Source organism: Lates calcarifer, linkage group LG16_LG22 (assembly GCF_001640805.2).
Source record: "Lates calcarifer isolate ASB-BC8 linkage group LG16_LG22, TLL_Latcal_v3, whole genome shotgun sequence".
NCBI lineage: Eukaryota > Metazoa > Chordata > Actinopteri > Centropomidae > Lates > Lates calcarifer.
Window position 1 is genome coordinate 23882106 of NC_066848.1, and position 25981 is coordinate 23908086.

A 25981-nucleotide genomic window follows, 5' to 3' on the forward strand; every position below is an offset into this window, starting at 1 on the left:
AAGTTGTTCCAATTAAGCTATAAGCTTCATCATCAAAAACTAAAGCAAACAAACAGGGTGAATTGGATTTATATCTGTAGAATGATCCTGTTTATCTCAGTTTCTCAAACCAGTGAAAACCTTCAGCTGAACCTCTTCATCCTAAAGCTCTATATACCAGAAGCAACCTGAAGTCTCCCAACAATATAGTCCTACTGAAGACTCTGTTGGCACAAAATATAAACAGCGTATGATTTATGGCCTGTATCTGGATGCACAGTTCACTAACGTCAAATGACAAATGCAGACACATCATGGTGACTGAGCTGTATTTGGACCTGTCTCACCTGTCTGAAATGGACAAGTGTAATCTCAGACCTAACAACAGTTGAAATCCAATCACGACAGCAGGTACTGTTGCTGTGGTTTGGGTGTTTCAACTTGACTTGTAATGAAACAGCACCATCTAGTGGATGCAAAAGGGTAACAAGTACAGTCAGAGCCTCACACGTCAGTGCACTTCTACACACAGACTTCATGGCTAAATGAAGCATGAAACACATAGTGCTCAGGGATTAAAGGCGTTTATTGTCATCATCAGTGTTTTCCCAAAACAAAGCTTCAGCATTAACAATCATCACCGGATCAGCAGCACTTCATAAATACTGGCTCAGGTTCAAACAGTGTAAAGATGATAGTAGTCTTTCACCTCGCAGTACAACACGACTACTACAGAAAAATCATATGGACTCTCTCTAACAATACAGAGGTTTCACTGCACAAGATAAAATGCTGTTAGTTTATGATAAAACAAACAAAAAACACAAGTAAAACTGGTCATTAATTTGAAATATGATCAACTGAGAACACACATGGCTCACCATTGCATTATTTCTCTCGCACCAAATATTTATTGATATTTTTATTTACATTTTATAATTACATTCTATGTAATTATATATATATATATATACACACACACACACACACACATATAGTATAATCAAAATCAAAGCTTCCATTCAATCATATTATGAAATTTGAACAAAATTCTACCTTTAACCAAAAATGTAAAATTTTTAAGATACGTTGATAAACAAGAATAACTCTCTGTCATCTTAATTCTTAATGATTAAGATCAGGTCAATACTGCCTTTGATATAAAGGATAACTAGGCTAAAAGTCTGATTTGTTTTCTAACAAAAGAGAGTCATTAAAAATAATACTAATATGAACAGTGTGTTCTCACCACTCTTCTTACATGTATCCTCCCCTGGGGTATGTAATCAAATACTGATATTATCTGCATTAGTATTTAGTAATATTAATACGCTCAATTTCTGTGATATATTTTAGCCATTAGCACAACATTAGAAAAATCTAAAAACCATGAGGCTGTATTTTCTATCAGTGTGGATTATTGTCCTGCGTGAAGTGTTCGCCAGCGTACAGGCCATAGTGCAGGGTGTCTTTCTGGACTGCAGCCCAGGCCATTTGCAGACTGGAGAAGCGAGCTGCCCAGTGGCCCTGAGGGTCCACCGTCACCACTCCACCCAGCCCACCGACTCTGGACTTCATATAGGCCAAGCCCAAATCACTGGCTGCCTCTACTGACTGACCTGAGAACACAGGAGAGACAAAGGAAGGTTGTGAATCAGGATGAAATATTCACCAAGATGTCAGTGGTCAACTGAGTCAGTCAGCCTGTGAGCAACAGCAACATCAGGACATGTACTGTGAACTCTGTTTGGTGCACTGAAGTATGGTCGGACCAACTTTTGAATTCATAATGGATTGAATTAGGGTGTGAAAATCCCAACAAGGCCTCAAATCATGTTCATGGCTGTGCTTCTTTCTTATTGTCACATCTAAATCATTTCTGCCTGCTTAACCTATAGGCATTATTAGTATACACTGTGGAGGAGAGAGGTGACTGTGAAAAAAAAGTGTTTGTGCATGTGTGTGCATTACCTTGCTCCATGTGGAAAAGGATGAGTCTTGCCAGAGTAACTTTCATGATGGCTTCTCCATGACCTGTGGTTGACACTGCTCCCAGCTTGTTGTCAGCATAACCTCCACACCCTAACACACACAAATCATCATATTAACCAGGCACCCACACAAGCTATTAAAACACTGTTTACCTTTTTATAAAGTTAAGATGCTGGCAATCTGCTGGCTATCTATACAGCACACAACATTAGAATTCATTTGAAGTCATGTTTTCTGGCCACATGATGAACGCAAGTCCAATATTCACTCCTTCTTTAGTTCTGGCTTGGTTTCCACCAGTTCCAGGAAAATGTATCTGGTTCATAACAGTCTGAAAGTTTACACTTTTCCAATGTTTTATTTTGCATCAGACAGCTCAGAGCCTCTCTTCTCAATGGCTGACTCTTTTCTGAGTGATGCACGGCCAGGCTACTACTGGTAAATCTCACCAATAACTGCAAATGCTCAGTCAATGCTGAAATGAGCCAAACAGACCATCAAATTCAGGACTACAGTGATCTGAGCCTTGGGCCTGGTTCTGGTGAAAACCCTGGATCGTTCGTGATCAGTCCAATGCAGGAGTGGTGGAGCCTGCTCTTCCTGCCTACAGGTCACTCTCCCTGGTGCAGGGCCAGCGTGTGTCAAAGGCCAGTCAGGGGAGCATGCACGGCTGCAGAATCCGAGATCGTCGAGGGACATCAGGGAGGTGGGTGATCAGGCCGTTGGGACAGCGAGAGTGGAAGTCTTGCTAAATATGCTTTGTTTGGGCAGCAGCTACAGAGACAACACCATCACGAAGCGTATCCTTTTTTGTCAGAACAACAGCGACTGATAAAACAGGAAAGTGCACGATAAAGTAATCCAACAATCGATGGAAAAATAGTGTTGAAAAGGTTACAGCTGAAAAGATCATTGGAGAGGATAAACAACACACTAATAAGAGTTCTTAATTAAGATTGATCAAAAAGCAAAACATGAATATAAATATAGTAGATTTAAGGTAAAAGCTCTGAGAGACCAAATACTACAAGGTTGGACGATGTGTCCTGGTGGGGGCACGTCTGAGGACGGAAACTGTTTCATTGTGACATCACAAAGTCCTGACGGCACAGTTTCTGAATACACCCTAAATGCATTTCTCTGTGGATTGAACATTTTGATACTTTTACACTATTTGTACAGCACCTAGACCTGTTTTATAATAATAAAAAACATTAGATAGAACAGTAGATAGTTTTGAACACAATATGGTGGGCATGGCCATGTAAATGTAAAATGTTTGCCAACAAAAAGCCACATTTTCAACTGTTTGATCTGTTAGCATCTTTTTGTTAGCAGGATTAGAGCAGCACTTGTTTGAGAATGTCATTACATATCCTCTTCACTAGATGGAAGAATAATGCTTTAGCTAATATTTTGTAGAAACAAACTATAGTAGGCATTGATAAAATTAAGCAAACAACAGTGGCACTTTATGGCCCTAATCTCAGTTGTATTTAAATTTTGTCTGTAGCAAATTTCAACTAGATTTTAAGGAAATGATGAATCATACAAAGATTTTATTATCTGTAGAGATTCCAGTCAATTCCATATCAAAGTTTTAAACTTGTTTTTGTATGGTTTTGCTAACCTTTTACCAAAGAGCCTTCCACTGACTCGTGACAGTCTAATCACTCATTTACTGATAGTAACAGATTAGACAGGGCTGACATGACTAAAATCCACTTGCTGCTGTTTACCAAACTTCAGTGTAAAACAACTCTAAGATAATTTAGACCCTGTCAGACCAATATATCCTTATCCTCTCAAGTTACACTTTAGGTTCTGAGATATTCGGTAACATTAGGTTATTAGTAAAAGCCAGTCAGTGTTGTGGTTCTGACATTATGAATATGAATCGTTCAGTTTTACATGGTTTAACAGACAAGTGCACTTAAAAATGCCTCATGCAATATGTGTCAACACAGTGTACAGTTTGTTGTTATAAAAGACAAAAGTCATGGTCAATTATTAACCAAGTGTACTTTGTTCACTGACTAACCACACATGTCAAACACAGGCCAACAGATTGGCAAAGATGGGGACCAATGAGTCAATCTTAAAGAGACTTTCAACTTCTTCTGTTAAGACTATAAAGCTGACTGGTCTCGCTCTCTCAGACAACACCTTTCATTAAAATGCATAAAATTCTAAACTATATGTGCAAAGACTGACCTATGCAAGGTGTGTCGCCAACCCGTCCCTCCATCTTGTTCAGCATTCCACCAGTGGAGGTTGCACAGGCTATATTGCCCTCACTATCAACTGCCACAGCTCCCACTGTGCCCATCTTCCCCCTGCACAACAAATCAAAAGAACAGCAGACATTTGAATTACTTAATGTTATTCTAAAGAACAGGAAGGTATTTTTATAGTTTTATACAGTAACCTGGTTACAGCTAGCTTAGCCCAGGTTAAAGGAACATCAGAAATCTCAGTGTCAGGTCCTCACTGTCTATAGTGTCTATGAAAAGTTTGTATCTTTCTCTTTTTCAGAGGGTGCAGCTGTAGACAGCTGGGACTCACAGTGGTGAAAATGAATTCCAATGATGACCCAGAGTCACAGAAAAAAACCTGTCAAAACATCCATAGATGCCTCTCAAAATACTCCTGCTGCATAATCCACTTTGACTTTGTTGAAAGATCCAGCATGTTTTTTTTTACCAGATAACCATGCCCCTTCAGTGGGAACTGTTTAGTTATTGGTCAGCTGATCTGATGAGACGGTGACAGAAAGGATTTCTGTGCCTCATTCTGTACCCACTAGGAAAAGCCTGAAATGTATGACTGAGGGAGGCAAGGAGCCACATTAGCCAAATGGAAAGCATCCATCCATCAGCTTTACCTACTTAACTTCAGGTGCTGCTGGTGGCTCCTAGCTCTAACCCCTAACCCATCTTAAAATAATGTTATGTCTCACATTTGGCACGCCACAGGGTTGGCATCGGGTGCCAAGTTCTTCTTCCAGCGCATACGGGAGTAGTCAGTGATGAGGGACTCTTGGGAGACCTGAGGGACACCCATGGCCTGGGCGAAGAGACTGGCACCCTCTGCCGTCAGACATGCATGACTGGTCTGAAATAATAAAAAATACAGATCAAAGTTCACAGCTGTAAAACGCACTTATAAACTATTACAAAAAATTACTATTTATACTTGAAAACCAGAATGTGTTTTGAGGTCACTGTGCAAACTAGACTGCAGCCATAACTATAGCTCCTCCTGTGTTTCTTCAGATTATATATTATTTTCATTGCTGGGACAAAATTCCTTATGTTTGCTCTGAAACCTGCAGAAATGCCCTGAGCGGTAAGTCCTCGGTTCGACTCCCAGGCAGACCATCTGCTGCAGTGTGGATATGTGGATATGGCATTATGCCTCCAGTAAATGCAGAATGTAGGAATCCATTGAAAGTTTGTAAACATAATAATGCTTATGCACGACAGTTAAAGCAAAACTGTATAACTTTTGCTGAGCAACAGCAAGTGAGCTAAGCTGGCTCTGCAGCCACAAGGGGCGACTAATTCTGTTGGACTGAGAGGTTTTAAAAACAAAGCCTATCAATCGCTTGACCAGAGGTCCGACCGCTTATTCCTACTCACTGAACTGGAATATGGCTGAACAGTATATATTCCTCATGATCCCTGGCTTCGCTGTTAACATGCCAAACTCTGTTTATAAGTTTTGATATTTTAAAACTTTCCTGGCTGGATATCAGAGATGAATGCCATTTTTTAAATTCCTGCTGCATCTTTTTTAACTGATCTACAGTTTGGCATTACTCTTGAACTTGCTGGGCCTGATTCTGCCGTTTAAACCACTGACTATCACCTTCTCGCAGGAGATCGTGCCCACTCACCAAAATAGTTAGGCCTACATAGTGCAAGAGCAGGCGTTCTGAGCAAGGAGTGGGAATCTCCCGATTACAAGTCAGTGTAACATCAAAATTATTCTGGTATTTTAAGGTTAAATAGTTGCATAATGTTGCTTTAAGTGTGCTGTCAACTATGCTCACACTGGAGGATACAAATGGACTTGTGTTATTGTACATAGAGTATAATTATCTTTCATGGGTGCACAATTTTCTGTCTTATCCATCCCTTATATACAGTATGTGTACGCACCTTGTCCATAACCAGTCTTGCTAGCTGAACAGGGTTGGCTATGTTGCGTACAGCAGACACTGCACCGCTTCCAAGTGTTTTCCCATCCATCACAATGGCATCCATCTCCACCTCTCCTTTGACATTCAGCACTGACCCACACCCTGACATATAATTTGAGAAATGATTTGATAAGGTCTTGCCTCTGGGAACAAAGAATCTTTGTGTACAGAGGTCACATTTGGTCAAAGAGCGGAGCTCGTTCTTTTAGGGAGTATGCATGTGATTCATACAGTTCACAACTATCTGTAGGTTTTAGATATTTTTTGTGAATAGATGCAAAGTTTGGCCTGAAGATGGTGCCACTCAACACTTTGAGGGACAGCTAATATGTGTGCATATTTTAATGGAACTTTAAACTTTTTTTTTACAGTACGCTGTGTCTGCTACACTTTTTTTGTTTTACATTTAGTTGCACTAACAACATTTATATTTTGGTGGTGCATCTATGTTCTGTGTGCAAAGATTCCTCCATGGACAAAACCAGATATGACACATGCACTATCATCCAATCTATGATTACAGCAAGCAGCACATCAAACACGAGGCACGTTAATGACTGTCTAACAAAGTTAGATAACATGAATCAACATGCATTCAACCAGAGTTTACAACCCAACTACCCATAGTTTAAAATGAGTTTTTATGGGTAAGAATAGTTTTTTTTTTTTTAGGAACAGGCTTTCAGGGAACAGACTTTTCAATTCATTGGTAAATTTTGAGAATATAGTTATATATAAATGAGAAGTAATACTTCTCAAAACGACAAACAACACCTGCCTGCTGTTATGTTGTTCTTAGTTGTTCTTTCTTTCTATATGGACATGATAACAGCTTAGCCACAAATGACACTGATCTTGTTAGCTTTGCTAGTATCAACACACTCTTGTTTGTTTATTGCTCGAAAATATATAGATTCCCAGACTTTTTTCCACAGCAGACATTTTGGCCTGTCATAGCAGCAGCACAGGAGGAACCTGTAATTATTGCAGTTCAGCAGTTAACATTGCTATTAGTGGCATTTAATCAGATCAAAATGTCTGCTGTGGAAAAGATCTATTCAACAACAGAACCACTCCACATTTATCCCATGGTTATTACAGCACATGTAAGACAAGTGACATTATCCTGTGTATAGTTAATTGTTAAGTGTTGTGTTTTTACATTACCTGCATTGAAGGAGGGATTATTCTCCAGCTCAGACACCGCCTCTACCACTGCATCCATACTGCTGCCCCCTCCCTGGAGGATGGTGTACCCTGCTCGGGCTGCTGAGCACACCCCTGAAGTGGACTTTTCTGACCGCTCCTTTGGGATATGACCTGCCCCTCCATGTACCACCACGACTGGCAACATGTCAATCACCCGAGAAGGAACTGAGAAGGGATACAATGTAAAACAAGATGTTATGCTTTTTTTTTTTTATATGAAGGACATTTCTAGCGTTAATAAACATAATTAAAGTCTAGTAAATCTTTTAATGGATAAAACGGTCTGTAAATATATAAAATCAAGTGTTCATTTCTGTTTCATTGATTGGTCGAAAAGATGAAGCATCTAGGTTTTGCTGGTCTTGAATGGACGATGCTGAAGAGCAGGTAATCAGACACAACAGTTCAGGATAAAAATGTCAACATTTCTGAATGTCTTTTAAAATATGAGCTCTCTCAGGTCATCTGCTAACTGTTCTCTGAGCTTACATTAAACACTGAGAGGCAAATTACTATTTGACCACCTTTAAATCCAGGTTGAAAACGTTTTCAATGAGTGTAGTATCCAAATAAATAATCCTGTTATTAATAGTTCTCCGTCTCCATTTTTAAAAAGCTCTGTAATAACTTTTCTTTTTATTCTCTAGACTGTACAGCCTGGTGGATACAAGATTGGTTTTGCTTGAGCCAACACAGCTATAAACGATAAACTTCCCGTAGTCTCGCGCGTGCCACCATGGGGTGTAATAAAGTTGTCCGTTAAGCTCGTTGGGCTCAGGTACTAGCCAACAAGCAGACAATTCGAGTGGACATAGCGGTGTTTTGTGTGTGTCAAGGCTTCCACAGGTGAGCAGGTTAATTCTGCCACCGGTCCCTGATTTAAAAAAAAACGAAACAATTTTATTAAACTGGCCGCTTATTTATATTCTCAGTGAACCATACCTACCGCGAGGACTGACCTATTTGCATGCAGCAGAACGGGACGCAAATATTAGACGCTTTTCTCTGGCCATGAGGATACGGAGAGCGTAATAGACAATGAGACAGCATGCGCACAAATGATAGCAAACATACAATGAATATAAGAAGGAAAATGATAGAGATGTTTTTACCTTACCACAATATCACCGCGCGGTCATTAACTACACCGCAGAAAAGCAACCACACTTCCGGAATGGACGACTTTCAAAATAAAATACGACTTTATAAAACCAAGCAGAGACAGAAATAGTCTAGAGTCCTTACTCGACCATTATTTCAGTGTGAGTAATACAACAACATGTTTACAATAAACGAATAACTAGTAAACATAAAATGTTATGACAAAGACAAATGAATTAAAAAGTTTCATAATTAAACCATAAGAAAGAAATAGAATCTAAATATATTCCTAGGGTACATGAAGTGAGTCCAAATAAAATGATATTGACAAGATCATATAGTCAAAGTAGTAGTAATTGTAGTGGTAGTGTACACTGTTACTACACTGACTTATTCAGAATTGCCTCATTTGTGTTTTCATTTTGAGTCTCTCTTCATTGAACCAATGTCAGTGCCAAAACAACTCATTTTAAGGGAGGGAATTACATCTGTGAAAGTTCATTGGATGTGTAAAGTATTGCCTCAGCACTGTTGCCCTAAATGAGAGCCTCCCTTAAACTGAGTCAGAGTTGCTGAAGAAGTTAAGAAAGTACATGTTGTTGCATTCTAACAGTAATGTTCAGGTAATTATTTTCTGGCTTGATGAGGACACGATGAAGCATTTGGGCTAAGCCAAGGTTGTTGTTTTTTTTTTCTCGATGCCTGTTCACTGCATGTTACAGACTTGCAGCTACTGCTCCTCTCAGTACATGTTTCCCTCAGTGGATGTAAGTAGACCTGCTGCTCAGTGAGTGAGCTGACCATAGTGCTGAAACACACAGTGAGATTCAGGAGCTGATTTGTCATTCCACCATTAACTTACAGCCAGACTATGCAACGTGATGTGAGCTGGTATACAGGGTTGATGGTGTGATAGTCTGGTTTTATGTGCTCCCATTAGCTGTATGAAAGCTTGTCAATATCTAAATGAATAATATGAGATGTCATAGCTTACAGTCATTAGACAGCTAAGAAATCAGGTTTTGCCAAAAGTAGGTCTGTGGTTAAGAATACTCTAAGAAAGTAAATTTGTTTCCAAATTTAGACTCAATAAATTTTTTGCAGTAGCCTACTGTATGTGTGATTTATACTTTCCCACTGTTGCTCATCCTCCTGAATTTGAACAGTGATGTTTGGGAATCTCTCTCATGACCACACAGCCTATAGTTAAAATGGTGTACACTAACATGCTGAAAATGTCAGCCTATAGCCATACATATGCATGGGTATGTGGGAAACACCAGGCTCCCTTCAGATTGCAGACTGTTTTTTGTTTTTCAGCATGAAGAAGCTGAGTGTGTGTGTGTGTGTGTGTGTGTGTGTGTGTGTGTGTGTGTGATGAGAGCTGAGAATTGTTGGATGGATAAGGAGGAAGGACAGAAGGAAGCGATGGAGGGAGAGAGAGGGAGGAAGGACAAAAAAAGGAGGATGCGCGTCATTCTAACACGCAATGATTGGTGGGAGGGAGGGGAGGAGGAGGAGGAGGAGAGTGCATACACTCTTACTGTTAAGGGTTGCACACAATACTAGAAAATGGTTCTTTAGAATCGTGTTTGTTATTTCCTATACATTGCCAATATGGTTTTATTTGGACTCACTTCATGTATGATTTTCCAGGATTATATTTCTTTCATATGTCTGTATTGTAACATTTTATGCTGTTGTACACTACACATTTACTAGTTATTAGTTTACTGTAAAAATGTTGTTCAACCTTTTGCTTTACTTTTGCTGTATTGTTATTTAACACTGAAATAATGGCTGAGTAAAGAGTCTAGACGATTTTTGTCTCTGCTCGATTTATTTCACAGACCCAATTCAGTTACCTGAAATCAGCGGCAGATCTTGGATCCCTGAACAATATAAAACAGAATCCCCTAATTTCATATCTTACAATTTCATACATTTACAGATAAATAATAATTCAGTTGTAACACATAAGTAATAGTTTTCATGTTATGTTGTTAATTTTATATGTTTTTTTTTATTAATTTAATTCCTTGATCCATTCATCCATTAAAACCCCTTACTGTATATATATATATGTAAACCTGGCTACAGGTAATGTTAGCATATTTTAAGGGCACTTGCTCTTAAAACCTTAAACAGTGCAAATAATCCATTACAGCACCTTTATATGCTATATCCTACTATAATCCATTAATTTACCCATACATTAAAAGAGGGGACGTTTTTTTCCTTTGCAAAATAATCGATACAGTTAAGGGAGATTAAGTGAACTTTTTCGAGGGTAAATTTAAAAAATTAATAGCCATGAATGGATTCTGTTTTTACAGTGATTTCAAACATCTGTGACTTATAAAGCTATGGTCCTACAAAACCCACAATGCACCCTTGAGAAACCTTTTATTTCCTGCGTGTGCTATAGGCTTGCGTGAGCGCGCGTCTTGACGTTGAGTGGAGCCCCCCATTCTCAAATGAGGGCTGCGCGCTCCCGCCGCAAGAGAAGTGAGCGCGCTTGAGGGGCTGCGGTCCCATTGACGGTTCCGTCTCCCTGACAGCAGCATCAGCATCAGCATCAGCGGCGGCGCTGGAAAACAAGAAGTCGCCGCCTCGCCCCGCAGCCACACAGAGTAGCCCACCGGACCGAGCGGACACCTCAGCCGCCTTCAGGGACCCCCCCCCCTCCCACCCCCACCTCTCTCTCTCTGCTCGGTCTGAAGAGAGGAAGCCAGATCCCCCTCCCGTGTGCCATCATCCCGACCGACCGCCGGTGATATGGGCTCCCCGTAAAACGGAGGTGGTGGAGGGGAGAGGCGGGCGGGCGGGCGGTGGGAGGGGGGTGGGGGGAGAAGATAGCGGAGCAGCAAGAGGGAGAAGCAGAGGCTGAAAACGGCAACCGGGACCACCATCACCGCCACTACTACCACAGCTAGCACCGACACTGCTGCTGCTGCTGCTGCCGTCGCCGCCGCCGCCGCCGCCACCGCCGCCCTGGGTGCCCCCCGCCACCGCCATGGGAACTCCGCATCAGTCGCTCCAGCCGCCGCTTCGTCCGTGGGCCATGTCGTGATCCGTGGGCTCCGCCAGCGGGTTTTCTATCCGTGATCCCGACCGAGGCGAGGAAGAGGAGGAGGAGGAGGAGGAGGAGGAGGAAGAGGAAGGGGTTGGAGGGAGGAAGGGAAGGTGGTGGGGAAGATGTTCGCCTCGGTGGGCCCTCGGGGCGGCCCGCGCCCACCCGTCGCCCCGACCATCCCGGAGCCGGACCTGAGCCATCTGACGGAGGAAGAGAGGAAGATCATCATGGCTGTGCTGGCTCGGCAACGGGAGGAGGAGGCGAAGGAGGAGGCCATGTTAAAGTAAGAGAGAGAGAGAGAAAGAGAGAAAAGAAGAAAAAGATAGTGTGTGTGTGTGTGTGTGTGTGTGTGTATGTATGTATGAGTGTGTGAGAGAGAGACTGGGCCTGGGCTATTTCCGTTCTGAAGTCCATCCACCTCCGTTCTCTCTTGTGGATGAAATGTTTCAGCATCAGGACTTCTTCTCCACTCCACTGTATCTGACAGTGCATGTGTGTGTGTGTGTGTGTGTGTGTGTGTGTGTACATCCTGCAGGTCCCTCCACACAGGACTCACTCACACTCACGCACAAGCCCATAAAGGGTACAGCTCTGTGCAAGAGAAAACATGCACCGGCCAGTTTAGACTAAGTTTTACAGATTCTCTCTGCTCCTAAGTGAGACCCAGTCAGTGCATGGTGGGTCAGAAGGATTAACTTGCTCAGGAGGGTGGAAGAGGAGGATTGTGGGAGGATGAAGGTGTATCACCATACCCTGTTATCAACAGCATCACTCTCGCACGCAGATGAAAAATATCAACTCATTTCCCTTCTGTGCTTGTCTTCCTGTTATCACCACGTCCATTCACTCCAGTGCCTGAGTCAGGTGGAGAGCGATTGGACTTTACCTGAAACATTTCATTGATAGATGCAGCTGGAAATTGCAGAAGGCTCACTGAAGCCTGGCATTGAGAGTAGTAAAAGTAAAACCCTCCCTGTTGGCTTTTATCTGTGCAGCATCCATCTCAACAGCTGCTGTTCTCAGCTCTGGGGTGCGGTTGAGCCTTTCCCAGCCTTATGCACTGTATGTAGGCCAGTGCTCTTGCAACAGACATCACACAGGCTGTTACAGAACCAGTAGGCCTATAACAGGGGAGGAAAAGGTGCCTGTGTAATGTCATTTTGAATGAGGAGCGACTTATATTCGCTGTGTGCATCCAGCTCTGCCTCCTCCATATCACAACCATAGATGCATGGAGAAAAGTCTCCTCCAGATTTAATTGTCACCGCGATCAGTGCAGAAACCAGCCCACATCCACCCCCTTTCCTCCAGGACCAGAAAATGCATGAAGTTGAAATGATGCCTTTCTCACGTTTTTTTTTTTTTTTTTTTTTTTTTTTGTTGCCTGGTCTGCATGGAGCTGCATGCATAGATTGGCAACTGGAAAGATAGAGCGACCCACCTAAGCAAGGCACTCCTCAAGCTTTACGTCCCTGTTCTATTTTAAGCCCCTCTGTGCGGACTGGAATGGAAGATCGATTCATTGCATCTAAAGAAGGAAATGTCCAATATATAACTCCAGCTCTTAAGTGGCTACGCATTATTTTCAGTAATGTATTAGAAGCTGTGGATTCAGTCATGTCATACTGTAAGGGCTTCGACTAAGGCAGGCTGTCAGCGCATACATATCTTAACCTATATTGGCCTCAGCACTGCTTCCTCTCGTCACTGTTTGGATGGCGATTGCTATAGCAAAGCTGTGTGTGTGTGTGTGTCTTTACGATTGGGTCTGCACTGAAAAGCTGCACTGGTTGACTAATAGATGCATGGTGAGTGTACTAGCAGTAGGGTAGTGTGGGTTGTAATGTAGAGAGGCAATACAGCGGTTTAACATACACTCCCCATCAGTTTTCTTGCCGTTACAGTATAGAGGATTACAGTATATATCTGCATACCTCCCTGGGGGTATATTGTCATAGCAATAATGATGTAATGTTAAATAAAATGTAGATCGACAATAATGTCTTGTCAGTAATTATCATTAAGAATTAATTTCATTTACAGAAAAAAAAATAAGTTGGTCTCCTCTACAGACCTGTACACCACTGTAACATGTCCAAATCTCCAGTTACATAAAGAATAGCCCCTCTCCCTGTAAGTAATATAACATGTGAAAGTCTATTAGCAATCCCATTAGAATTGCTTGAATTATGTAATTTATCACAGTGAAGTCTGCATTTATTTTGATATGAGTAACATTATCATTATAAGCACACAGGACAGACTTTTCTAATCAACTTGAAAAGTCTGCTAATTCATTTTCACACCATATAGAAGGTGAATGGAATCCAGTGGACACCTGAAATGTGAGAACACATCCAGATATCTAAAAAATGGGCAGCATGCATTTGAATATTGTGAGCAATATGTAAAGCATACATGACTTTTAGTTAAGCCAAAACTGTACTGACTGTATAATCATTTATACAGTCAGTACAACAGAAGATGGTTAGTATACTTGAGGAACAAATAGATATCACCATTCTTGTGTGTCTCAGAATGAGAGGGGTATCCACAGTATTGACGATAAAAAGACATGTTCTGTTTTAGACAGCGTGGGTGTTGGCGGGGATTTCTCTCTTGAGTTCCCTCTGTGATCAGACTGATCAGAGCCCACTGTTCATGTTGAGATGAGATGGTTTTGAATCAAACTGTCAATGTGTCAGTGGACATATTGAAAGCATGCCATTGTTGCCTATGGCTTGTTACCAGTGCCTAAAGGAATCCTGAATGTTGCCATGAGAGTCTAAATTAACATTCCTATTAGTTTAGTTGGTATTTCAAACACTGATTTGTTTTGGTTTTGCTAAGTGAGTGCAATATCATTTGACAAGACAGGATAGATTAAAGCCTCTGTGCTTTTCAAACTGAATTCTTAGTTCTGAGTTAGAACACAGGAATCACCTCAAAACATGAGGGTTAGGTTAATACTGACATAAAGGAGTTACTGACATGGAATCAACAGAACTTATGTGTCTTTGGTTGACTGTGTTAGCTAACCGTTCATTGTGGATGAGGAGTTTGAAAGTAGATAAACGAACCAAATGCAAAAATACAATAAAGTTAACTGAAGCCAAACGAAAGTTTGAGTAAAGGTGTGCTAACCATCGTTTTCTACGTTTGTGTGTTTCAGAGAAGAGAAGCCTATCCAAGCAAGAACGGTGAACCTGGTTGGGCAGAAGAAACCTCCGCAGCAAAACGATGTCCGGTGAGTGGCAACACTTGGTATTCGGCCACCAACTCAATGTCACCTACAGTGTGGAATTTGCCCTAAAATGAGTTAAAGTGGGTGCTAATATTTGCCATTGCGACAATTTCACGTCACTTCGCGTTAATGTGACGTTAAAATAGCTGGTTGTTATGGGCCACCTCCAAGAGCTGGCAGTCTGTTGTTTTACCTCACATTCATATTTTGTTGTGAAATCTATTTTACACCTTGGATGAGTCAACAGTATAAAACATAAACTCCCGTTCTGGTGACTGGTTTTGCAAGTGTGACTCAAGCCATTATTATGCAATTTGTGTGATACTCTAAGTGGAATGGCACTGGGCAGACACCTCATTTAGACCTTCAGATTTATATTTAGGAAATATGCCTCATTTGGTATCACAGAAAATATAATTTAGCAAGCCTCTTCTTTGCCTTCTGAGTGACTGTGAATCCTGTTAAACACACACACACGTGAAGGCCAGTGTCTGTGCTGTCATTCATCTGTGTACAAATACTAGCTTCTGCTGTAAAGATGGACACGATCAGTCTGATAAGTCCAGTCCAGATCCTACTGAGTCAGTAGAGACCAGCTGATGTTGTAGTTCTTCTCTGAAGGCTGGATTTAGAAGCTCTGTGTATCTCACAGACATAGGTCCACAAACTAAGTAAGTAACCAGTTTTATTTCCAGAAGAATGTAGCTTATGTTATATACAGTAAGTCATTTTCAGTTAAATGTGTCTGGAAAAATGTTATCTATCATTTGAGTTTGTAATAAGTTATTCATAACTTTTACCTCCAGCAGTTAATTGTAAGGTCCAGATGTAGTCATGCACAGCGAGGCTCATCAGCAGAGTCCTGTGAAATAGGTGATGCTGGGAACAAACTACAGTGGCTATAGAGCTAACTAGACACTAGCCAGGCCATGCTGGTGGAAGTCAAATGTAACTGTTCTCCAATAAAGTTTATTCAAGAGAAGTAGCTATTTGTACCATAACAAACCATGCCTTATACACTGGAAGGGTTATATAAATATGGATGGTGCTAATAAGCTATAATAGCTTTCTGTGGTTTGTACCTTGGCTCTCCTTTCCCTTGCAGAGCAGCATGGTCAGGATGGGTTACAATTGGTCAATAGCACAAATTCAACAAAGCTGAACTTGATACAAAAAGTCAAGTGTTGTTTTAAAATCTGGTGTGACCAAGCCTTCATTCATCTCTCTGTTTTTTTTTTTGCAACATCAAGCTAAACAGTCCTCAATAGAAGATAGTGTATAGTAGTGGACTCAGGCATAGAACACCTTAAAAGCTAACTTAGTGTTTTCATAGCACACCCACAAAAAAGTTTGTCAGACAGAAAAATAATTGGCAAAAGTTTGGTTATTGATTAATCCTCCATTTTATTTTACAAGCAAGACAAGTGAACTGATTCCAGCTTCTCAAATCTGAGGATAAGCTACAGCTACTTTCAGTTGTCACACTGTTGTACACTAATCAATGAATCAGCTGATTTATAAAGTAATCAGCAATTAAAATAATTGTTAGTTGCAGCCCTTTGTATACATTTTTTGAACAGGAAGTGTTAGGAGACAAGGCGTTGGAGCTTTTCTTTACCATAAGACAATGCTACAGAACTCCTCAGTTCTGCTTTGACTGACATTGAGGTTATTATTAAAGGTAAACCTAAGCAAATTTACATTGGCAATGCCAACATCCATACTTCTGTAGTCCTCTAAACCTGTCAATCGTGAAATGCAAGCTTGCTAACTAACATCATATTGAGAGTGCAGATGGTTAGAGGTTAGCTTTAACCGGAGTAGTACTTCCCATCTCTTCTCCAATTAGTGGGGATTGGATGCTTGATGGGTTTGTCCAGAGCGATTCTTTATAATGGCTCAGCTCAGTGATCATCTTTCCTTCGCTGCTGTGTGTGTTTGTGTAAAATCTGGTTATTTGATCAGCGGTTGTTAATGCAGACTTGAATTGCCAACATTACTTGAAACATACTCTTATCGTTTTCACTCTTTGATGTTATATGAGCATCTCCATCCTGCTGGCTTATTTGCACTTCGTAATGTGAGTTTCCATGCATCTCTGTTTCACAGTGACTTCTATAGCCTGTAATGTATTTTTTTTCTGCCACACAGTGATCAAAGGATAAAGCTTGTTTATGTTCTCTCTGTGTGCACTGTATGTGTGTGTTGGAGTGTAAGTTGGATCAGAGAGTGAGGTGTAATTACAGAGTAAGTCAGCTGGAGCACATCTGATTCTCTGAGGAATTCCACAATATGGCCCCCATTTATAACATTATACAATCTGTGCCTTTCCGGTCAGCATTCCCCACATTATTCACCAGCCATTACAGTCAGCATGCCTTCTGCAGAGGCTGCTGAACTTGGACAGAGAACCGCACCAAACCAGGAGGACCATTGGGATCTACATGTAAATAAAGTTAATGTTTCGATCAGAAACAGTCCTGTGTTGAAAAAAATGCAAAGGGCTCTGTGGGGGCCGGTGCAAGCACTAGCCAGATTCAATATGGCAGAGCCCTCTGTGTCAGTACCCTCGCTTTGTGAACACAATGCTCGCACAGTACTAATGTCTGTCTGAACATGGCCTTGGCATAGCCTTTCAGTGTTATCTCTATTAGATCTTTCAGTCTCCCTCTCTGTTTGCCACACATAAGCATGCACTATAAATAAAGTAAGGGAGTTAAAATAACAAAGTAGAGTTATCCTATTTACTTTTTTGTAATTTATTGGCTTATATACTTTGACTTTGTTTTGTTTTGATACATGGGTAAACTTTGTAGAAGTAGCATAGCTAACATAACTTAAAAAACACCCTTTCAGCACAGAGTTAATGGTTTTGTCACTAATGCTAACTAGCAGGATTAAAGATACACTGATCATGTTTTTTTGGCATCTATCTAAATCCAACTCCTTTAGTATGGCATTCCATTCAAGGTAGGAGGTTGACATTTCTCAGCTGAAATTCCAGATGTTTGACCTCAAAGTGTTCCAGGTTCACAACACCAAACGTAAACAAAAACTGTGGCTGGTGTTTATTGGCTATTGATTGAGTTGACAGTTGTATACATAAATGAAACAGGGAAGGAAAATGATGAATGAGGTAACAAGTGCCATTTAGAATTTGATTTTACGGCACTCTTATACTCAGAAATGTATCTTAAAATGGGTGCTGCCATTATTGTGTGATGTAGATAACTGCCTGTCCATGAGGTTGAGGTAGATGGATTTGTCCCCAGTTCACAAGTAGGAACTCTGAATTCGAGTGGCTGTCTATTGTATTACTGCTCGTAAGATGTACACAACGTTATATTTATGTCAATTAGATGTCTGATGCACTGCTAGCATACTATTCCCTTCACTGGTTTGCTAACAGTTTGAAGTTTAGTGAATCTGCAGCCTTAGTGTTTGAACTCAGTGTTATTCACTCCTGCGCCCAAATAATATTTCTTAATCACACACGCTAATTTTTACTGGCTTACACAGCGGGAAGCTGCATTATAGAGCCTGGCTATCTTAAAGGAGAGGAGCTGTAACATTATCAGGCTGAGGTGGACAAAACGTAGCAGAGTACGGTGATGGAAGGATCACATTTTGATCGGTGTTGTGTTTTTGGCACAATGAACTAAAAGAACTAGAATGATGAATCTAGTGTAGTGCTTGTGAAATTTGAACTTGTTTGTTGTTAAAGGTCATCTCCTGACCAGGTGAGGTTTACTCTGTTAGCTGAAAGTGCAACCTAATCAACATTTCATAGTATCAATACATGGATCATCTCATAATGGAGAACACTGGTCACTCGTGTGCTCATTTCAGCTAGTAAAAAAAAACAACATATACATATCTATATTTATATCTCAGGGAGTCTCTTGATGGTAGACACCAGCTGCTCATTGTGTATGAAGACATAATGTTTATTTACAGAATCATTGTAACATTTGTAGGAAATAAAGTGGGCAGGGAAACCTGGCTGCTGATGGTCAGCTCCTGCCAAACATTTGTCAGGTTGATTGGCTCAGCAGAGACAAAACAGACTTCTGGTGAGCTGCTGACAATCTGAAAGCACCGTATGGGAAAATGGCTTGTTTTAAACTTGACCACTGTTTACTTCTGAGTTAACCTCATGGGGATTTTAAACTTTTAATAAGCCCAGGACTTGGAGATGTTTCTTAGTCTGTGGGGGAACATATAATCCTTCAGCTGTAGCTTACCCTCTAATACACATTGTGACATAGTGATATTATCATTTGAAAGCCTTGCATATGGTTATTAATGACCTTCGATTACTAAAAATATTAGCATTTTTTTCATGTTATTTTATATTTAAGTCAATTTAATACCCCATGTTTATTAGTCACTTACTTAATTACATTTGGCATGATCTCTTGAAGGCCCCACACTGAAAGTTATTAATAGTGCAGTATTTTTGATTAGCAGTGTTTCATGGAGTTTATTAATTTATTATTAAATTATATTTTGTGTCTTCAGTTTTGGTCTGGTAAAATTATATATATTATATATATTATAAAATTATATATATTATTATCATATATATATTATTATATTATGTTATCTTATATTATTTGGATATGGAGCATCACCCTGGCGCCTCCCTCCAACCAGCCATATCTGCACAGTGAACTCCATGCTTGTGTAAAGGCAATATGGATGTACTGCAGTGTAAGATGTTTACACTTCTCATCACTGAATGTGATTGGCCAGGTGTCCCCTGATAGCAGGGTACCATGGCGATGGCCCAGCAGCCCCATAGTAACCTCCGTGGGCCCTGAGATTGGCGAGGAGTCATTTCCTCACTTCCTTTAGGGATTGGCTGTTATCCTGGTCTTCCCGTGAGTCTCTGAGACCGGGAAGGGACTCGACACACTCTTGGTTACATTTCTTTATGTCTGAGTTCCATCTTTAGTCAATAAGGCACATTCCAGGCCTCATATATTTCCAATTGTTTATGATTGGATTTTCCCACAGCAGTCAAAAGAAAATAACTGACTTGATATTATGACATTGACATAGACTCTAAGGTCCATCACCTTGTCAGTTCTACCCATGTATATTCCTTGACTCAGTGTTATACTATGTCTGTTTAAACACCCAAACTCTCAAAGTGCAGTTCCACTTTATTAGAACTTATTTAGTGAAAGTGCCTTCCCTGATCTGAGTGAAGAAACATATCCACTTTCCAGGCAGTCTCTCCTCAAAAGTATTTACGGTCTAGCACTTGGTTGTAGACATGAAAGGTGGTGGAACCAGTTTTATTAAGAGTGAAAAGTGAAAGCTTGAGAGAGAAGATAGTCGGTTTGGAAAGTTGGTTTGATTGTTGCAAAAATTGTCCGAGCCCCCTAATTCTGCTATTAGACGGTGGGTTTTAGACACAAAGAACAATACATTTGTACAGACCTGTGCAGTGAGAGATTATTACCAATATTTCAGGTCTGCTCAATAAAGGTGTTGTACCTAATCTGAAACTTTGGCTTGTCCGACCCCCATGCCCCACTGGACTTCGCTGCAGCATTATTGTGGTTTTTCTAGATCTCAGCTATGCTTTGGTGTGTACAACGTTATCATAACCAAAGGTAAAGGAGATATATATATATATATATATTTTTTTATTTTTTTTATTTTTTATTTTTTCTTTGGAGGTCATCTATAGACAGATACCAAACAAATGTGACCTTGTTTCTACCATAAAAAGTACCATCTGGATATCTGCAGTGTTGGACAAACATGTCAGTGAGTAGCAGTCCCTCAACAACTAGACATGTCTTCATCCCAAATCATACATACAGAGAATTTGTGCACATTATGATAAATCAGTGACAACAATTTGTACCAAATTTGTACAAAGGACAAATTAAGTGCTCCTCTTCAAAGCCTCACATAGAAGAAAATTTGTGTTCAGACCAGTGAGTCTCTACCACATCGACCACCTGCCACTACAAATTACAAATGTAAAACAACATTTCCATAGTTTTTACAGTAAATTGAATTAAATGATGTGAATTGCCATCCTAAATACATGATGTTGTTGCTGACCATAGGAGGTAAAAAAAAAATAATACAACAAATGAGATGGTTTTGTCACTTTTATAAAGAACGGGGGGTGGCATCCCCTTATATCCACCCTCAGATTGTGCTTTGTATATGTGTGGGTACATGGCAGTATGTGAATATGCACTACGTGTGTGAATTTGATTGTTTATGTGGAGGAGTGTTTGTGTATCTGTGTGCGTATACATGCTGTGTGTCTGTGTGTATACATGCTGTGTATATGTGTGTATGTGCAGTCTGGCTGTGTATGGCGTTGCCAGGCCATATGGAGCGCTGTCTGGGGAGCACACTACCCACTTAGCTCTGCTGTTGGCTCTGGTGCTCTCTCCATCTGTCCCTCCTCTCTCTCTCTCTCTCTGTCATTGCTCCCTTCATCCAACCTCTCTCTCTCTTTTTTCCTTTATCTTTTGTTCAGTCATTTATTTTTTTTTTTAGTCGTGGTCTCTATTTTGTTTCTGACCCCTCATTCAGTCTTGTACACACTGCTTTATTTTGTCTTAGATGGAATCTAAAAATAATCCTCCTTAGGTATTTGTTTAATTACAAGTGTGTGTGTTTGTATGTTAGCGTGTGCACTTAAGTGATAAGGTGTGTGGGACAGAGCTAAGTGTTTTTTCACAGCACTCTTCTTCTCACCATAGTTTCTTTCTATTTTGTGCTAAATGCTATCATCTCACAGCCACTGTGCTTTTCAACATCTGCTCAGCTGAGAGTAGTGATGAGGTACAGAGCTTGACCAACACCACAGAGCTTGTGACCGCCCTCCTATGGGCCCCAGACTGTTGTGGATCCACTTATCCAAAGGCCATGTTGGAGCCTTTTCATTCTGGAGCCAATAATCAATGAAATGATCGGTGGGGGGTCTACTGTTGTCAGCTTATTGACTTCCTGTGGCAACACAGTAAATGTTTTAGCCACCCCCCCCCAACTCCACCCCAGCCTCTCTCACATCCCAGGTGACATGCAGGTGTCCACACGTCAGTGAAGAGTCCTGAGAAGTTAATGCATGAATTATTCAATTGATATATAATATATAAGTAAGATATAAACATAACAAAGAAATTAAAAAACTGCAGAAGAAAAGCAATGTTGTGAGAAGTCTGATATAAGCTACTGTATGAATACTACAAAACTGTGAACAAGTGACTGAATGTTGCCATTAGGAAGTTAGAGATGACTGGTGTTGTTTCTAATCACAGTACACCTGCAAACATGTGACTGTTGATGTTGTTGCTGACCATAGTTATTGTTCTCAAACTGCTAATGTACCAAGATATCTAGCAAAGTGCGCTCTGACTGTGAGTTTCAGTTCCTTTTGTCTCTGTATGTTTATTAAGTGGAATCATATAACCTATCCATAGTCTGTTAGATTGTCCTGTCGTCACCCAGCCTGCATAACCTGTTGCCTATGTTGTTCTCTTTGGTAACTCAAAATAGAGAATGCTGAATGGATAATCATGACACAGTTTGACTCTGTAGTTTGAAAACTTGTAAAAGATAAAGGTAAGATGCACCAGCCTTATAGTAGCATTTGACTGTAGCTCAAGTGAAGCAGCTTTATGCTGTAAACCTAGCATAGCATCAGTGTAATGCACACATGTGTTCTACAAAACATTAAATAACTTTTACTTATCAGTCTACCAGAAATGTTGTGAGTTCAACATCAAACTGCTGTCTCCAGTGGTGGAAAGCATCGCCAATGTTGGCTCTCGTTTTGTGTCTATTTCTTTCACTTATTTTATTTGCTGCTGAATGTGATTTCTTTCTGGGTCTGGGTGGTGGTGATGATAATGGTTGCTTGCCAAGAGCTAACGCCATCATTACGTTAAAAAGGCAAGAGTTCAGAATACACGCTCTGGGCAGCACTACTTCTTCATCCTCTCATGTTGGACTGAGGGCAGACTGGATGCTACAGTGACTCGCTGTGGCAAAATGGGACCATGAGATGGGGCAGGGCTAACTGGTTAGCATGCTAACTTAAGTATAAAAGAAAAAGCGATAGAAACAGAGTCAGCATTGCTGTTGCTTTCCACTGCTGGAGACAGCCCTTGGTGAGTAAAGGAATGAAGTTTGATGCTAGACTGGTAGGTAAAAAAAACTTACATACAGCACCTTTAATATATGCACCAATCAATTTTTTTTTAAGTTTGTGCCTTGTAGTTTTGCCCACACCTTACACTGAGCAACAATTGTTCAGTGTGAGAATACAGTACCTACAGGCTTTCAACATAGCATAACCCTTCTCTTGATTGCCCCTTGGTTTATGGTGCTGTATGTTACTTCTAGAGGCAGAGACAAGGCAGTGGTGTTATTAGTTATGAGAATCACAATAAATTATATTTAGAGAGACACTTTTCCTGATAGAAAGATAAGCACTCACAAAGTGAGTGAGTGGGTGTAAAGGCTGTCTGTGAAGTATACTGAGAGAAGGAGGGAGGAGGGAAGTGAGTAGAGGTGAAAATAAGGAGGAAAGAGAAGTACAAGAGAGAGTTGGTTTGATGAGCTAAGAAGCATCACATACACTCGTGCTGTTGTGTATTAAATCACAACTGTCAGTTTTGGCGTGAATCGTCTCTTTTTCCTCTGCTGGTTTTTCCTGAACCCTAATCTGTTCTTTTTTTTGTTTTATGAGCAAAACTTTCAATCCCAATGCTAATACGCATTAGAGCAGGCTGACTTTATTAATATTACTTTTCCTCTCTTCTCCAATCAGTCGTACATAGTCTCAAAACTGGAAGGGAGTAAGAGAGAGAGTGTTGTAAGAAAAGGATGGAAGGAGGGATGGAGGGAGTGAGAGGGAAAGTGAGAGTACATCCGAGCAGCGCAGCATGGCGAGTTCTCTGACGGAAGTGAAGGAGGGGAAGGGATGGAGGAGGAACAACAGAGTTTGGCACAGATAGAGCAAACCAGAGAGTGAGAGATTCTCCATGTCCCTGCTGCCATATGGTGAGCAGCCAAGCCACAGTACATATATGCACCAACGGAGAGGGAAGCACAGAGGAAGGCTCATTATTACCGATAACAATCATAACAAGTCATGTTTTACGAGAAATATGGCTTTCTAATTCAAACAGAAGAAACATTTGCACTGAGTTATACTGCTCATTTTTTCGATTTGTTTTTCTTTGCATTGTATCACTACTTTTAGTTCATAAAATATATATTCTTAAAACTGAAATCATGTTATAAACAGAAATGATAGGGGGCTTGAAAGAACCCCTGTGTTATTTCTAATCTTGAGGCTTCATCTTTCATTTTATGGCCTTTGTTGTATTTTCATAGTGCTTTTTACCAAACAGAATTATATTTATTTAAGTTAGCAAGACTTCGGTTATAGGTCTTGAGAAGCCCTAAAAAACACAGAATCCAATCTGAAATTTCATTTATAATGGCATTGCACATTTTTTGCTCTCGGGGCCTCTATTGGGTTAAACTGTTGGTACTGAGTAAAACATGTACCCCCAGAGTTTAGCAGAGGAACACACTGAGACACAAAACAACACACATGAAGAGGAAATGTCAAGCACCATAGCTTAGATAGATACCCTCCTGATTTTGGCCAACTTGAGCTGCTGAAGTCTCATAGAAGCTTCAGCTGAATTTTGTGATGCATTGTTTCACAGAATGAGGATCTAACACAATGTATAGTTTCCAGTTTCATAATCTCCAGATTTCTATCAGCCTATACATAAACTATTTTCTGCAAGTAATAAGGTGTTAAGATGAAGAGTGTAGGAGGATCTATTTTGCATGCAAACACACACAGACACACGCACACACACACACACACACACACACACACGCAGCTGCTGCAAACCGGAAGCCCATTTCTAATTCTGGCATGCATTTTACCTTCCATTCAATTTCACAAATAGCATGAGGAGGAGGAAACTTTTTAATACTCGTCTATTATAGGATACCAAATGAGTTCCAATCAATCTTGTAGATGACTCCTCTACAGTAAGAGTGTATGTGTGTGTGTCTGTGTGTGCATGCGTATGTGTGGGGACTAGAATAAAGACAGGAGGGAGAGAGAGCAGTGGGGAGGAAAAGAGAATGTTGAGAGGCAGACAAGTTTAAGAAAGAGTTGGACAGAATGAAGACTTCTGAATGTTTTCACTAACTGACAAGGGACTGAAGTTACTTTAAAAATAAGCGTTGGAGAGCAAATGAGAATAGGACGGAGAGAGTTGGAGTGCTTAATTTCTAAATGGCTGCGAGGTGATTTTCTCTGACACTGACTCATTGTTATTTGATTCATGTCTGCCTGCTTTTTGAATATCGATCCAGGAACTGGAGGAGTGACTCATACTCGGCCATAGAGGCCTGAGTCACTACAGGAAGAGTTGAAGCTGGCTCCCAATTCCAACCTGATGCCACTCTGCTTTATGAAAGCCCAGGAGTAGAGAGGGCAGTGCCAACGTTTGGCTTAGCAGCAGTAATGATGCTTAAGGACTGAAGGACTCAGCTATTTTATCTGCCTTATTTTTGGACACATCTACAGTATGTCAAGCAGGAGGTCTTTAACTCATTGGAGTTGTTTAAATGAAACTTAAGAGCTTTGATTGAGGATCAAGGCTTAAGGAGAAAGAGGTCCAAAACCGTTTTGGGAAGTAATTTTGGAAATTGAAAGGAAGCTTTGCCTGCAAAAAATAACCGGGAGGTAATTAGCAAGAGGTGAGAATGAGTGGACACACAATGATAATTTTGTTCAGTCTTGATAATCTTTATTATAGGGTATACCTTTTTAAATGACTAGACTGGAGCATCTTTACTTATTTAGATACCGTGAAGCTGTTCATATGATTTGTTTAAAGGAAACTATAGAATCATTCTATATTTTGTTGACAAATACAATCAGGGCCAACTATTCACTTAAGTCCCTTTGGCCACTTTATCATATTAATTTTTGATTCTTATGTAATAGCTTTGATTAACAAGTTGTGATATACTATGTGTGTACATTTTACGACCACTAGCCTCAACAATGATGTCTGTCTGTATCACTCCTTCCCCCCACATGCTCTATATGTGTTTTACGAATGTTAGCAAACTAACTGATGACAGAATACATTGA

At 40.5% G+C, this 25981-nt stretch overlaps 2 protein-coding genes across 3 annotated transcripts in view; one reads left to right on the forward strand and one right to left on the reverse strand.

Annotated features, from left to right (window-relative positions):
- Positions 1 to 874: 874 nt before the first annotated feature.
- On the reverse strand, positions 875 to 8587 carry asrgl1 (asparaginase and isoaspartyl peptidase 1). Of its 2 annotated transcripts, none has more exons than XM_018694660.2 (7): positions 8502 to 8587; positions 7343 to 7549; positions 6135 to 6277; positions 4931 to 5085; positions 4186 to 4307; positions 1951 to 2061; positions 875 to 1598 (listed from the first exon to the last, which is right to left on the reverse strand). In XM_018694660.2, the coding sequence occupies exons 2-7, from the start codon at positions 7527 to 7529 to the stop codon at positions 1387 to 1389; spliced, it is 930 nt and encodes a 309-aa protein (XP_018550176.1). In that variant the 5' UTR covers positions 7530 to 7549; positions 8502 to 8587; the 3' UTR covers positions 875 to 1386. The 2 variants fall into 2 exon arrangements, with proteins under 2 accessions (XP_018550176.1, XP_018550175.1); XM_018694659.2 differs by having other exon boundaries at positions 8497 to 8587.
- A 3012-nt stretch (positions 8588 to 11599) lies between these two features.
- Positions 11600 to 25981, forward strand: part of LOC108895746 (regulating synaptic membrane exocytosis protein 1-like) — an 89261-nt gene continuing 74879 nt past the window's right edge. The window contains 2 exon segments of the mRNA XM_051076664.1: positions 11600 to 11844; positions 14734 to 14808. Coding sequence (XP_050932621.1) covers positions 11684 to 11844; positions 14734 to 14808 — 236 coding nt within the window. The 5' untranslated portion in view covers positions 11600 to 11683.

Coding starts and splice junctions, on each gene's coding strand:
- asrgl1 (XM_018694660.2), bottom strand. CDS start 7,529: ATGTTGCCAGTCGTGGTGGTACATGGAGGGGCAGGTCATATCCCAAAG. Junction 6,278..7,342: donor TAATCCCTCCTTCAATGCAG/GTAATGTAAAAA, acceptor ATTATATGTCAG/GGTGTGGGTCAGTGCTGAAT. Junction 4,308..4,930: donor AACCCTGTGGCGTGCCAAAT/GTGAGACATAAC, acceptor TTTGTTGTGCAG/GGGGAAGATGGGCACAGTGG.